This window comes from Rana temporaria, chromosome 2 (assembly GCF_905171775.1).
Source record: "Rana temporaria chromosome 2, aRanTem1.1, whole genome shotgun sequence".
Lineage (NCBI taxonomy): Eukaryota > Metazoa > Chordata > Amphibia > Anura > Ranidae > Rana > Rana temporaria.
The window spans coordinates 167,617,135-167,631,064 of NC_053490.1; the positions used below are offsets into that span (position 1 = coordinate 167,617,135).

At 45.5% G+C, this 13,930-nt stretch overlaps 1 protein-coding gene across 1 annotated transcript in view; it reads left to right on the forward strand.

Annotated features, from left to right (window-relative positions):
* The first annotated feature begins 8,708 nt into the window (after positions 1-8,708).
* KLF5 (Kruppel like factor 5) overlaps positions 8,709-13,930 on the forward strand; it is a 28,679-nt gene continuing 23,457 nt past the window's right edge. The window contains exons 1-2 of the mRNA XM_040341372.1: positions 8,709-9,026; positions 12,801-13,650. Coding sequence (XP_040197306.1) covers positions 8,844-9,026; positions 12,801-13,650 — 1,033 coding nt within the window. The 5' untranslated portion in view covers positions 8,709-8,843. The remainder of the gene's footprint in view (positions 9,027-12,800; positions 13,651-13,930) is intronic.

The window sequence follows — 13,930 nt, forward strand, 5'->3', positions numbered from 1 at the left end:
AGCAGGGACGTGGAGCTCTGTGTGTTAACACAGAGCTCCAAGTCCTGTCAGGGAGAGAGGAGACCGATCTGTGTCCCTTGTACATAGGGACACAGCATCGGTCACCTCCCCCAGTCAGTCCCCCTCCACACACAGTTAGAACACACCCAGGGAATACATTTAACCCCTTCCTCACCCCCTAGTGTTAACCCCTTCCCTGCTAGTCACATTTATACAGTAATTAGTGCATTTTTATAGCACTGATCGCTGTATAAATGTGAATGGTCCCAAAATTGTGTCAAAAGTGTCCAATATGTCCGCTGTAATATCGCAGGCCTGACAATAAAAATCGCAGATCGCCGCCATTACTAGTAAAAAATAAATCATAAATCTATCCCACATTTTGTAGGCAATATAACTTTTGCGCAAACCAATCAATATACGCTTATTACGATTTTTTTTAACAAAAATATGTGGAAGAATACGTTTTGGCCTAAACCGAGGAATTTTTTATTTTTTTTTAAATTGGGATATTATTATAACAAAAAGTAAACAATTGTGTTTTTTTTTCAAAATTTTCTGTCTTTTTTTGTATATAGCGCAAAAAAATAAAAACCGCAGAGGTGATACCACCAAAAGAAAGCTCTATTTGTGGGAAAAAAAACATAAAAATATAATTTGGGTACAGCATTGTATGACTGCGCAATTGCCATTCAAAATGCGTCAGGGCTGAAAGCTGAAAATTGGTCTGGGCACGAAGGGGGTTTAAGTGCCCAGTAATGAAGTAGTTAAAGAGGAGAATCACTGAAAATTTTCAGTACATTCAGTGACCTGATAAATGTACTTTCAAATGTATAGGCAGTTGATTTCGGAATAAACGAGCTTTCCAGAATGAAAATCACATTAAAGTGGTTGTATAGTTATTTTTTTAACTTTTACCTACAGGTAAGCCTATAATAAGGCTTACCTGTAGGTAATAAACCTTTACGGTTTAGGAGATATTCCTCTCGTAATGAGCCGCTGAAGCCATCCTGCTCCTCCTGTTTGAATTTTTTCAGCACTGTAGTCGAAAACGTCAATTTGACCCCATTAACCCTTAGAAAAAATGTTCAATGTTCAAAAAACTAAAATTTTTAAATAAAATTCTACTAGTCTTTGGCCAGCTTAAAGCAGAATTCCACCCAAAAGGGGTAGTTCCCCTTTAAGTCCTCCTCCCCTGTTTGGCATGCAATTTCTATTTTTTTTAAATTTGCTGTAGGTCCGTTACATTTAACATTCGTACAAAATAATTGGAACTGCACATAAAATAGCCATTTTTAAAGCTTTAGTATTGGCACAAAAGTGAGTTATTATAAATTATGCGCAGCAGGGACTGCAGGATGATCAGAATAATATGCTACAGAAAAAAAGTTGGTGAGTGGAATAAAATATAACAGAAACAAAGTGTGTGAACAGAATAAGATATTATAGGAACAAAGTGGGACAGCAGTGTTCAGAAATGTATATGAGGTATAAGTTTAACCCTCTGTGTCTCTCTTATTTATCTTTATTACTAAGATTGTATGCAGAATGATCAACTACAGTGTGATGCTGGATCTAAAAGCTATTTATTTCATTTACACTCAAATACTGCTAATCCGTAAAATACTTATATCAACACTTTCTAAACCAAAAGATAGTGCAGCCAGGCATTCAATTGTAATTAGAATTAAAGTTTATTGATATAGTGATATATATATATATATATATATATATATATATATATATATATATATATATTATTTTTTTCAAAATAAATTAGCTTACTCTCTATATCAGTGGCTCTTTGACCTGAGTCCTTTATGTTGTCATTCTCTGAAGCACTAGCTCTATACCTTGTGTAATGTGAGCAGGGCAGCCATCACAAATTTTGGGGCGCCTTACACAGCTTTAGGCAGGGTCCCCTGGACCAGAGAACCGGCGGGGGGATGCTGACGAAAAAAAAAAAACAAGTGTAATCTCCTCTCTCCTGACGCGAGATAATAAGCGGGGGGGCCTGGGCCCCTTACAGGTGTAATGCAAAAAAATAAATAAAAAAAACAAAGGGGCAGCCGGCCGGGCCTGTAAGGGGCCCTGGGGATCATTGGACCCCTTACAGATGTAATGCAAAAAAAATGTATAAAAAAAATGGGTGGGGGGGCCACCCGGGCCCCTGGGGACCATCGGTCTTGCTACCTACAGTGATCACCAATAGTTTTCAGATCCTGTGCTGGGTGGCTGTGCTGCTGCATTCTGAACACAGCAGGTCACCTGCTCTACATGGGTGCCACTCAGAGAACATTTTACATTGCCTCATTAAATGCAAAGTGTTCTTTAACCAGTTCCCGACCCCCGCATGTACATATACGTCCACAATATGGCACGTACAGGCACATGGGCGTACACGTACGTCCTCGCCTATTAGCGGGTGGGGGGTCCGATCGGGGAGCGATCCGGGACCACGGCGCGGCTATTTGTTTATAGCCGCTCCGTCGCGATCGCTCCCCGGAGCTGAAGAACGGGGAGAGCCGCGTGTAAACACGGCTTCCCCGTCCTTCACTATGGCGGCGCATTGATCGCGTCATTCCCTTTATAGGGAAGACACGATCGATGACGTCATTCCTACAGCCACACCCCCAAACAGTTGTAAACACATACTAGGTGAACCCTAACTCCTACAGCGCCACCTGTGGTTAACTCCCAAACTGCAACTGTCATTTTCACAATAAAGAATGCAATTTAAATGCATTTTTTGCTGTGAAAATGACAATGGTCCCAAAAATGTGTCAAAATTGTCCGAAGTGTCCGCCATAATGTCGCAGTCACGAAAAAAATTGCTGATCGCCGCCATTAGTAGTAAAAAAAAAAAAATTAATAAAAATGCAATAAAACTATCCCCTATTTTGTAAACACTATAAATTTTGCGCAAACCAATCGATAAACGCTTATTGCGATTTTTTTTTACTAAAAATAGGTAGAAGAATACGTATCGGCCTAAACTGAGGAAAAAAAATGTTTTTATATATGTTTTTGGGGGATATTTATTACAGCAAAAAGTAAAAAATATTGCATTTTTTTCAAAATTGTCGCTCTATTTTTGTTTATAGCGCAAAAACTAAAAACCGCAGATGTGATCAAATACCACCAAAAGAAAGCTCTATTTGTGTGGAATAAAGGACGCCAATTTTGTTTGGGAGCCACGTCGCACGACCGCGCAATTGTCTGTTAAAGCGACGCAGTCCCGAACTGTAAAAACACCTTGGGTCTTTAGGCTGCATATTGGTCCGGGGCTTAACTGGCTAGACAAGGTGAAGATTTTGGTGTCACCGCCCCTGCCTTTTAATCTTGTCCAATCAGTGAATGTGTAGTATTCATTAAGGCAATACAAAGTGTTCCCTGGATGAAGCCCATGCTGAGTAAACATTTTTTTTGGGGAGTGGCAAACAGTATTACACCCCCCCACCCTGGTTGGTGGGTAGCAATTACCCCATCACCGGCGGCTTCCCCTGCTTATCGGCGGCCTCCCTGCTCTTCATGGGTCATCACCGCGACTGTGACTTCCTTTTCCTCCCTCCTCCTCGGCGCCCAATTGGGAGTCTTCTCTTTTCGGTCCATCGGAAAACGGGTCTCACGCCCGCTTCTGATTGGCCAGATTATGGATCAGTGTTTCAACAGTGAATATTCATTCGCTGTTGTAACACACCTGGGTGGGATTGGAGCGCATTCTCTGCGACCTGGGCCCACCAATTTCGAAGCCTATTAGAGCCTCTGGCCGGCCGCTGTAATTCAGGCACCCGGTGCCCTATAAGGGACCAGATGCATAAATAGGGGGTGGCCATGGATAGATCCCTGCTATGCATGAATCTATCAATTGCATATATAGGTGTGGAGAGAGGGGCAGCGCCCGGGTGCCCCTAATGGACAGGCCACCACTGTGAGTGAATTACTTTCTGTGTTATGCAGTAGGGCAACTGTTCAGCATGGAACTCAGAATAAAGTGGAGATCGCTGTAGCAATGGTGTCTACTACAATGACTTCCAGCTTTAACAGGGATCCAATGAGTATGATACATACTTACATTGCTTGGGGCTGGACAAATGTAACGGTGTAAAAATGGACATACAGTAAAACCTTGGATTGTGAGCATATTTTGTTCCGGAAGAATGCTTGTAATCCAAAGCACTTGTATATCAAAGCAAATTTTCCCATAAGAAATAATGGAAACTCAGATGATTCGCTCCACAACCATTTATTCATAAGTCCTTCAGTTTATAGTCCATATAAAAAGATTATAGAAATGTGATAAGTTGTGTAACCATAAAATGTCCATCCACAAATGGCGGCCTCCACAAGAAGCAAAATCCAGCTGGAGCTACAGAGTATAAAAGAGAAGAGAGGCGCCTCTAAGTGTAGCAATATGGTTACATTTAATGAAGGTACATTTAGCAACTCACATGGTTGATGATTAACCACTTGAGATCCGCGCTATGGTCGAAAGACGTCCACAGCGCGGCTCTCACGTGCCGGGTGGACGTCCCTGGACGTCCTGCTCTTGTTGTTCCCTGTGTGCGCCGCTGGGGGCGCGCAGCGGGGAAACAACGTGCCCGGCGCATCGCTCGGGAGCCGATGCGAGTGCCTGGCGGCCGCAATGTCCGCCAGACACCCGCGATCGTCGGTGACACAGCAGGACGTGGAGCTCTGTGTGTAAACACAGAGCTCCACGTGCTGTGAGGGAGAGAGGAGACCGATCTGTGTCCCTTGTACATAGGGACACAGCATCGGTCACCTCCCCAAGTCAGTTCCCTCCCCCCACACAGTAAGAACACAATGAGGGAATACATTTAACCCCTTCCTCACCCCCTAGTGTTAACCCCTTCACTGCCAGTCACATTTATACAGTAATTAGTGCATTTTTATAGCACTGATCGCTGTATAAATGTGAATGGTCCCAAAATTGTGTCAAAAGTGTCCGATACGTCCGCCGCAATATCGCAGCCCTGACAAAAAAATCGCAAATCGCCGCCATTACAAGTAAAAAAAAAAAAAACATAAATCTATCCCCCATTTTGTAGGCACTATAACTTTTGCGCAAACCAGTCGCTTATTGCGATTTTTTTTTTTTTTTTTACAAAAATACGTCGAAAAATACGTATCGGCCTTAACTGAGAAAAAAATAGTTTTTTTTAAAAAAAAATGGGATATTTATTATAGCAACAAGTAAAAAATATATATATATTTTTTTTAATTGTTTTTTAAATTTTGTTTATAGCGCAAAAAATAAAAACCGCAGAGGTGATCAAATACCACCAAAATAAAGCTCTATTTGTGGGGAAAAAAGGACGCCAATTTTGTTTGGGAGCCACGTCGCACGACCGCGCAATTGTCAGTTAAAGCGACGCAGTGCCGGAAGCTGAAATTTCGCCTGGGCACGGAGGGGGTTTATGTGCCCAGTAAGCAAGTGGTTAAAAGAGGCACATCTAAGTATGCAGGCATCCGGGGTAAAGCTGTCCACATAGACCACCCCCGCACCGCCGGCTCTCACCGCTATCAGTCTGCAATCGTGACTGGGAAGACTACCCTGCAGTAGAGCGATCTGAAAGCGAGGCTTGAACCGCTCGTGGAAGGGATGACATCAATGGTGGTGCGGAAGATGGTCTATGTGGACAGCTTTACCCTGTATACCTGCATATTTAGATGTGCCTATTTTAGCCATCAACCATGTGAGTTGCTAAATGTTTTACCTTCATTAAATGTAACCATATTGCTACACTTAGAGGGGCCTCTCTTTTTTTTTTTATACTCATGTAGCACTACCCCTGAAGGAGCTGCTGGTTTGTTTTGGGTGGCATGTTACCTCATGTTCCTCCGCCGTCTAGGGACATTTGATGATAGTTGTAGCAATGGAATGTCCATTTCTGTGCTCTTTATTACCCAGCCGGGTAAAAACAGTAAAACTTGGTGAAGAATAGAGATTTAGTAGACATGGAAATAGCAGATTCAGGTGTAAGCAATAGGGAAACAGTCCTGCTTTCAACGACACTTTCTCTTTTCACCACTCCAGCCAGAGTGGGTATAGCACACCTGGACAGGCCTCTCTCACCAGCCTGGCAGCCAGAATGTCACTCGGAACTTGGGGACAAGTCTCTGCCACAGACCCTCCCTATGATTGAAACAACGGAGAATATCCTCCTCAGCAGACTTGACACCTGGATCTCCCTTAGGTAGTTGTAGTTAGGTTACCGTCCAGGGGCGGACTGACCATTCAGGCACTGCCCGAGGGCCCCATGCCACTAGGGGGCCCCATCAGGGTTGCCAGCCTCAGTAAAACCAGGCACAGTATGTAAAAATCTGGCTACCCTGAAGGTGGGTGCCACATGAGAAAAAAGACCCAGGAAGATGGCGTCTGCCTCATTAATACCCCCTCCCAGCATGCACAGAGAGGGAAACTCCTCCTGATAGGCTCTGGGAAAAGTATCCAAATCCTTGACTCCACAGCTTCCACCTTTCTGCCTGGGGTGTAATCAGCACCCCAAAAATTACAGAATGACCCACAGCACAGCCAAAGCTGAGACAGAGGCTAACATTTTAACCAATTAACCTGGTCAGAGTTACTTAACTTTCTGACCCCCTCTAAATTTACACTAGCACCGGTTCTTGAAAGTAACCGGGCGCTACACTCAGTTGTGAGTGACATGATAGTACTTGTATATCAAGACATCGCTTGTATATCATGTCAAAATGTATTCAAAATATTTAGCTTGTCTTGCAAAACGCTCTCAAACCAAGTTACTCTCAAACCAAGGTTTTAGGCCCCATGAACACGGGACATTTAAAAACGCCTGTTTTGCCGCAAATTTCGCTGCATTTTACCGCGTTTGCATTTATAAGCGTTTAGTTAAGAAACATCATAAGACCCTCCCTAACCTCAAAAAACAGTATTATTTAACCATTTCAGCCATTTTGTGAGACCAGAGTGAGCAGCAGCTGAGAGAGCAGCAGTGTACTTGTATTTAGTGTGTCACTTGCCACATCACCTGCCACAAGCTGTGGATTGTCCACTTGCCACGTCACCTGCCACAATTTATGAATTGTCCACTTGTCACGTTACCTGGCCACGTCACCTGCCACAAGTTGTGGATTGTCCACTTGCCATGTCACCTGGCCACGTCACCTGCCACAAGTTGTGGATTGTCCACTTACCACGTCACCTGGCCACATCACCTGGCCACAAGTTGTGGATTGTCCACTGGCCACGTCACCGGCGACAAGTTGTGGAATATCCACTTGCCACGTCACCTGGTCACATCACCTGCCACATCACCTGGCCACAAGTTGTGGATTGTCCACTGGCCATGTCACCTGGCCACAAGTTGTGGATTGTCCACTGGCCACGTCACCTGGCCACAAGTTGTGGATTGTCCACGTCACCTGCCACAAGTTGTGGATTGTCCACGTCACCTGCCACAAGTTGTAGAATGTCCACTGGCCATGTCACCTGACCAGGTCACCTGGCCACAAGTTGTGGAATATCCACTTGCCACGTCACCTGGTCACATCACCTGCCACGTCACCTTGCCACAAGTTGTGGATTGTCCACGTCACCTGCCACAAGTTGTAGAATGTCCACTGGCCATGTCACCTGACCAGGTCACCTGGCCACAAGTTGTGGAATATCCACTTGCCACGTCACCTGGTCACATCACCTGCCACGTCACCTTGCCACAAGTTGTGGATTGTCTACTTGCCACAAGTTGTGAATTGTCCACCTGCCACAAGTCGTGAGTTGCAATGCAATGCAAGCAATTACAGTTTTTTTTATGTTTTTTTAATGGTTTTTCATCATTTGCCATCATTTTTGAGATTTCTAATGTAAAAAAATAGGTCACCTATTACCAGCGTCTCGTGTGCATGGGGCCTTAGTGTACCTAAATTTCAACACGCTCTGTGCTGGCAGCACCTTGGAGAGTCGGACTGCTGTGCTCACACACAAGCGCTGTTGATTGGAGCAGTGTGCAGGGGGGCGTGTCACGTGGCCAGAGACCCATTGTATGTCAGTGCAGCGGTCCTGCTCTCCAGGGTGCTGCCAGTGCCAGGCTGCCAGCACAGGGTGCTATATAAAGAAACCTGTATTGCTGTGTCTGTATAGCAGCTCCATATCTGTGCTGTCCTTGTATATGTGATCTGTAGGTGATTTTACTCTCTATAGCAATTCTATGTGTGTGTTCTGAAGGTGCTTTACTTTTCTAGAACTGTGTCCCCCCATGTGATTCTACTGGGTGTGACTTTACTGTCTATGCCAGTGTTTAGTGTAATAGCAGCTCTGTGTCCTTCTGTGTGTCGTCTATTGTCTGAAACACAGAGTTTGAGGCAGCTGTACATTGCATCCAATCAGCTTCTAGTTTTCATTTGCACTGCTTAACTAAACACGCTGAAGCTAGAAGCTGATTGGTTACTGTAGCCAGCTGAGTATAGTGTGGTGATATCTCTCCCCTGTGATGTGTCCTCCATGTGTACAGCTGATAATAATAATAATAATCCTCCCTGCTGTATCCTGTGCTGTCAGTTCAAGCGATCCCGGGTCTATTGCCGCCCTCCACCCTCCCCATCCACCTCACACCCACACAGTGCCGCCCCTCCCCTCGCAGCGGATTGGTCTAGACGGGGTGGGAGCCCCTCCCTGTGTCCGGCCCCGGAATAAAGTGGCACACACACCCTGTACAGGTAGCATCACCGATCCGCTGACACCAGCCCGCTCCACACTGTTCTGTCGCTTCTTCTCCCCACACCGCGGCGGTCTCGCCCTCCTCCTCCTCCTCCTCTTCTGCTGGACTAGCTGGACACACACTATGGCCACCACGGTGCTGACCATGAGTAGCAGGATGGGGCGCCTGGACGAACCTGTCTTCACACAACTCAAACCTGTGCATGGGAATGGGGGGCAAGCGTCCCATAGAGGGGATCTCTCCGGAAACATCTTCCCGGAGGACGTGCACAAGAGTTCCCGGCTATTACCCGAGGACATGGCACAGGTAAGGGACAGAGCCTGGGCATCGGGTGTACAGCCCGACCTCCTCCCTTCTACACCATCTCATCCACACCGATCCCCTCTATATACCGATCTCCCCTACACCCATCTCATCCACACTGATCTCCTCTATACCGATCTCCCGTGCACCGATCTCCCCTACACCATCTCATCCACACCGATCTCCCGTGCACCGATCTCCCCTACACCATCTCATCCACACCGATCCCCTGTGCACCGATCTCCCCCTACACCATCTCATCCACACCGATCCCTGTGCACCGATCTCCTGTGCACCGATCTCCCCTACATCATCTCATCCACACCGATCTCCTCTAAACCGATCTCCCGTTCACCGATCTCCACTATACCGATCTCCTGTGCACCAATCTCCCCTACACCATCTCATCCACGCGATCTCCTGTGCACCGATCTCCACTATACCGATCTCCTGTGCACCGATCTCCTCTATATACCGATCTCCTTGTGCACCGATCTCCCCTACACCATCTCATCCACACCGATCCCCTGTGCACTGAACTCCCCTACACCGATCTCCTCTATACCGATCCCCTGTTCACCGATCTCCTCCTATACACCTTTCTCCTTCTGCACCGATCTTCTGTACACATATCTTCCGTGCAGCGACCCCTCCTCTACATTCATCTCCTCTATATCGATCCCCTGTGCACCGATCTCCTCTATACCGATCTCACGTGCACCGATCTCCTCCTATACACCGATCTCCTATACACCCATCCCCTGTTCACCGATCTCCTATACACTTATCTTCTCTATACCGATCCCCTGTGCACCCCCTCTATACTGAACTTCCCTACACCTATCTCATCTATACCGATCTCCTCTATACTGAACTCCCCTAACACCGATCCCCTGTATTATCGTATAGGTGACAGGGAGCGATCACCCCCTTACTCATCCCGTTACACTGCCCGGGGAGCAACTGGCCGCCTATCACCCCCACACAACAGCTGGTCGTGCTAAATCCACACTGACCGCAAAGTGTGTGCCCTGTGCCCGGCCTGGGGAGGGGGATCCTCCTATACACGTCACACATCGGGGGGATAATAGAGGGCTAACATTCCCACATGTGTGTGTAAACTGTATGTGTGTGCTTGTGTATTACCTATGCAAAGCGTATGTGTGTGTTTATTATTATTATTATTATTATTGTTACATTCTCTCTTTTTTTTATTAGGGTTATTATTGTTTCTTTCTTTCTTTCTTTCTTTCTTTCTTTCTTTCTTTCTTTCTTTCTTTCTTTCTTTCTTTCTTTCTTTCTTTCTTTCTTTCTTTCTTTCTTTCTTTCTTTCTTTCTTTCTCCTTATGCACACTGAACATGTTTACCATGGTTGTTCGGGGGGCATCTGACATATTTTTTCCTACCTGTAAATGCCCCTACATGTTATCTTATGTGTCCATGCACACACAGGCATTTACAAGCAGAAACCCAACCACAGCCAGTGCATGGAGGGGAAGTGCAGAAAAAAAAAACACTTGACACATGTAAACGCACATTAATGCTAGGTACGTTTTAGCTCTTGAGTGTTAATTCATTTCAGTGGCCAGGATAAACTATTATTCTGCCCAATGAAATTATTTCACATCCACGCACTTACAAGCGCCAAGTGTTTTTTTTTTTCTCCTAAAACACTGCGACCAGAGGAAAGGAGCCTAGGCGAGATGGCAACATGTCCTATGTGCATGAAGATTTCTCTCTCTCTTTTTCTGTTTATTTCTTGCACTTTCTCTCTTGCTCTCTCTTGCTCTCTCTTTTTCTCTCTCTCTCTCTTTCTCGCTCTTTATCTCCTCACTCTCTCCCTTCCTCCCTCTATTTCCCCCCTCTGTGTCTCTCTCTCTCTCTCTCTCTCTCTCTCTCCCCTCTCTCTCTCTCTCTCTCTCTCTCTCTCTCTCTCTCCCCCCCCCTCCCCCCCTCTATGTCCCCCCACTCTTGCTGTCTCTTACCCCTCTCTATCACCCCCCTCTCTCCCCTTTCCCAGGAACCATCTCATGATATAGCAGTGAGACATAGGAGAAGTATAATTGGTGTTGCCCATACAGTGTGTTTCCCTATCAATATGAAATCTGCATGCTCTGACTCCACACCACGCTTTGTAACTCCCTTCTGTTGAGCACTTTCAAACAGGAGCGGCGAGTGTTCTGTTTTTTGGGAGGAGAAGCCTTCCCCTCCATGCTGATTTCCAGTGAATTATTACACTTGTTTTCCATTTGTCAGCTGATTCATTTTGGAGAATGCTGAGGGGATTAGGAATGACTGGAGATTTTACAGTGCAAGGGGGAATGTAGCATTTGTCCATTGAAGAGTACATGATAAATGTTTTTCTGATGACTGTACTGGTAATATCAGCCTGCAGCCACCCACGGCCTACAATGCACCACTTGTGATCGGCAGATCTGCTTGATATGTATCTGGACACAGATTTTATATATATATATATATATATATATATATATTGCATAGGCAAAGATTACTTCTTCGCCTTACACAATCAGTATTGTTTATTGAGAACTAAGCAGGTCATGCCGTACCAGGGTGTCCAAACAATATCATTACTATCAGTCTGCAGAGTTATGAGGCCAAAATGGTATCTGTTTTTATTTATTTCAAGTATTTATATAGCGCCATCAATTTACACAGCAGTCTATATATACATCAGCCCTTGCCCTTAAGGAGATTACAATCTAAAGTCCCTATCTCACATACACACACACACTAGGGCCAATAAACCTACCAGCATGTCTTTGGAGTGTACAGGCAGAACATGCAAACTCCATGCAGTTGGTGTCCTCCCTGGAATTCAAACCAGAGACCCCAGTGCTACAAGGCAGAAATAACAACCACTGTACTGCCCATCTTATTTATCCTTTACTTTAGGGCCAGTTCACACCAGACGCAGTTCCGCGTGCGTGCACTAAAAATGCATGCACAGTGTTTTCCATGTATTCCAATGGCTCTAGTTGGCTGTAGTTCACACCATGCAGCCAGTCTCCGTTACAGAAACTGACCGGAAACCCACTGCATGGTGTGAACTAGAGCCATTGGAATACATGGAAAACACTGTGCATGCATTTTCTGCAGGAAAAAAGCTCACGGAACTGCGTCTGGTGTGAACTGGCACTTCATATGTGTTGCTTTTATTTCTTTTGCCCTGGGAGAAAAGGGAACATAATGTTTGACTGTCATTTAGTGACAGCTGCCATGTATAGTACCCAGGGGTCAAGTCCTGAGGAAAAAAGTGTGGGAACTCCCACCCAAGATCCACTCCCCCCCCCCAAAAAAAATTAAAAAATGATACGCTCATATGCATAATTACTAAACCGCATGTTTTTTTTCCGATCCACTGTACCTTAGTAATCCTTTATGTTAGTGGCTGCTTCCTGTATATGGATTCATCGGGTAGTGTGCTCTAGTCCTGCAAAGGGACCTGCGTTCCTGCTGTGAAAAAAGTGCAGGAACTCCGTTCCCACGCGTTCCCGCAGGACCTGAGCCCTGATAGTACCCCGTTTTTTCTAGGTGGTGCCTCCAAACAAAAATGTGCTGGGGTCCATCCAGCTTGCCGTCTTTTTTTTTTTTTATATTTTCAAATTGTCCCAATGGGATGTGTCCTGAGAAGAAAGGAAGGCGTGGATCAGTTATACCTGTGACAGCGTTTGCTTATTATAATTGGCACGCAGCAACGTTATTTTAATTGTCAGTACATGTAAATAATTGATGTTCTTCTTCTTTCATCTGCAGACTAGATACGAAATGGATAAGTATCTTACACCTCACGCAGCTTCAGTTTGCATGATCCAAGAGCAGAAGAAATACAGGAGGGACAGTGCATCTGGTATCGATCAGTTCTTCAGCGACAGCGATGGACTGCCTTACAGTATCAACATGAACGTCTTCCTCCCGGACATCACTCATCTCAGAACAAACTTATACAAGGCTCAGAGGCCTACAGTCACCCACATTAAGACGGAACCTCCTTTCAGCCAGCATAGCGAATCAGTGGCCACTCAGCCTCTTCCAGAATTCACCAGCATCTTCAGCAACCACCAGAACACAGATCTAAATAACATTTACATCAAACAAGAGATGCCATCGCCAGAAATCCAGATCCCCATCAACCACCAGCACGGTCAGCTGTACCAATTGTTGAGTTCGTCAGATATGGACCTGAGTTCCACAAACCAGACAGCGGTGATGGACACTTTGAGCAATGCTTCCTTGTCTACAGAACTATCTGGATTCAACACACTCCCCGCCCCTGTAACACAGACTGCAATGAAGGCATTTCAGGGCATTCCCCAATGTTCCTATAATATGCATGGGCAGTTCATGCAACAGCAAGAAGGGACCTACTTTCCACCTTCCCCTCCCAGCTCAGAACCTGGTAGCCCAGATCGGCAAGCAGAACTGCTCCAGAGCTTAAATCCACCACCTTCTTATGCAGCCACCATTGCTTCCAAGATGGCCATTCACAATCCCGCCTTAACTTCTCCGGTTCAAATGTCACCAGCTAACATTCAGTCTGTTCGCTACAACCGCAGAAACAACCCAGACTTGGAGAAAAGACGTATTCACTATTGTGATTATCCTGGTAAGAAGGAGCTTGTAGTTTACAACCTGCTAAGATAATATGAGACTGTTGTATGATATTTACACACTATGGCCCGGATTCAGATACAATTGCGTATCTATTGGCGGGCGTAGCGTATCTCAGATACATTACGCCGCCGTAACTTAGGGCACAAGTTGCGTATTCAGAAAGAACTTGCGCCCTAAGTTACGGCGTAGTGTAAATGTGTCGGCGTAAGCCCGCCTAATTCAAATGTGGATGATGTGGGCGTGTTTTATTTAAATAACTTGTGACCCCACGT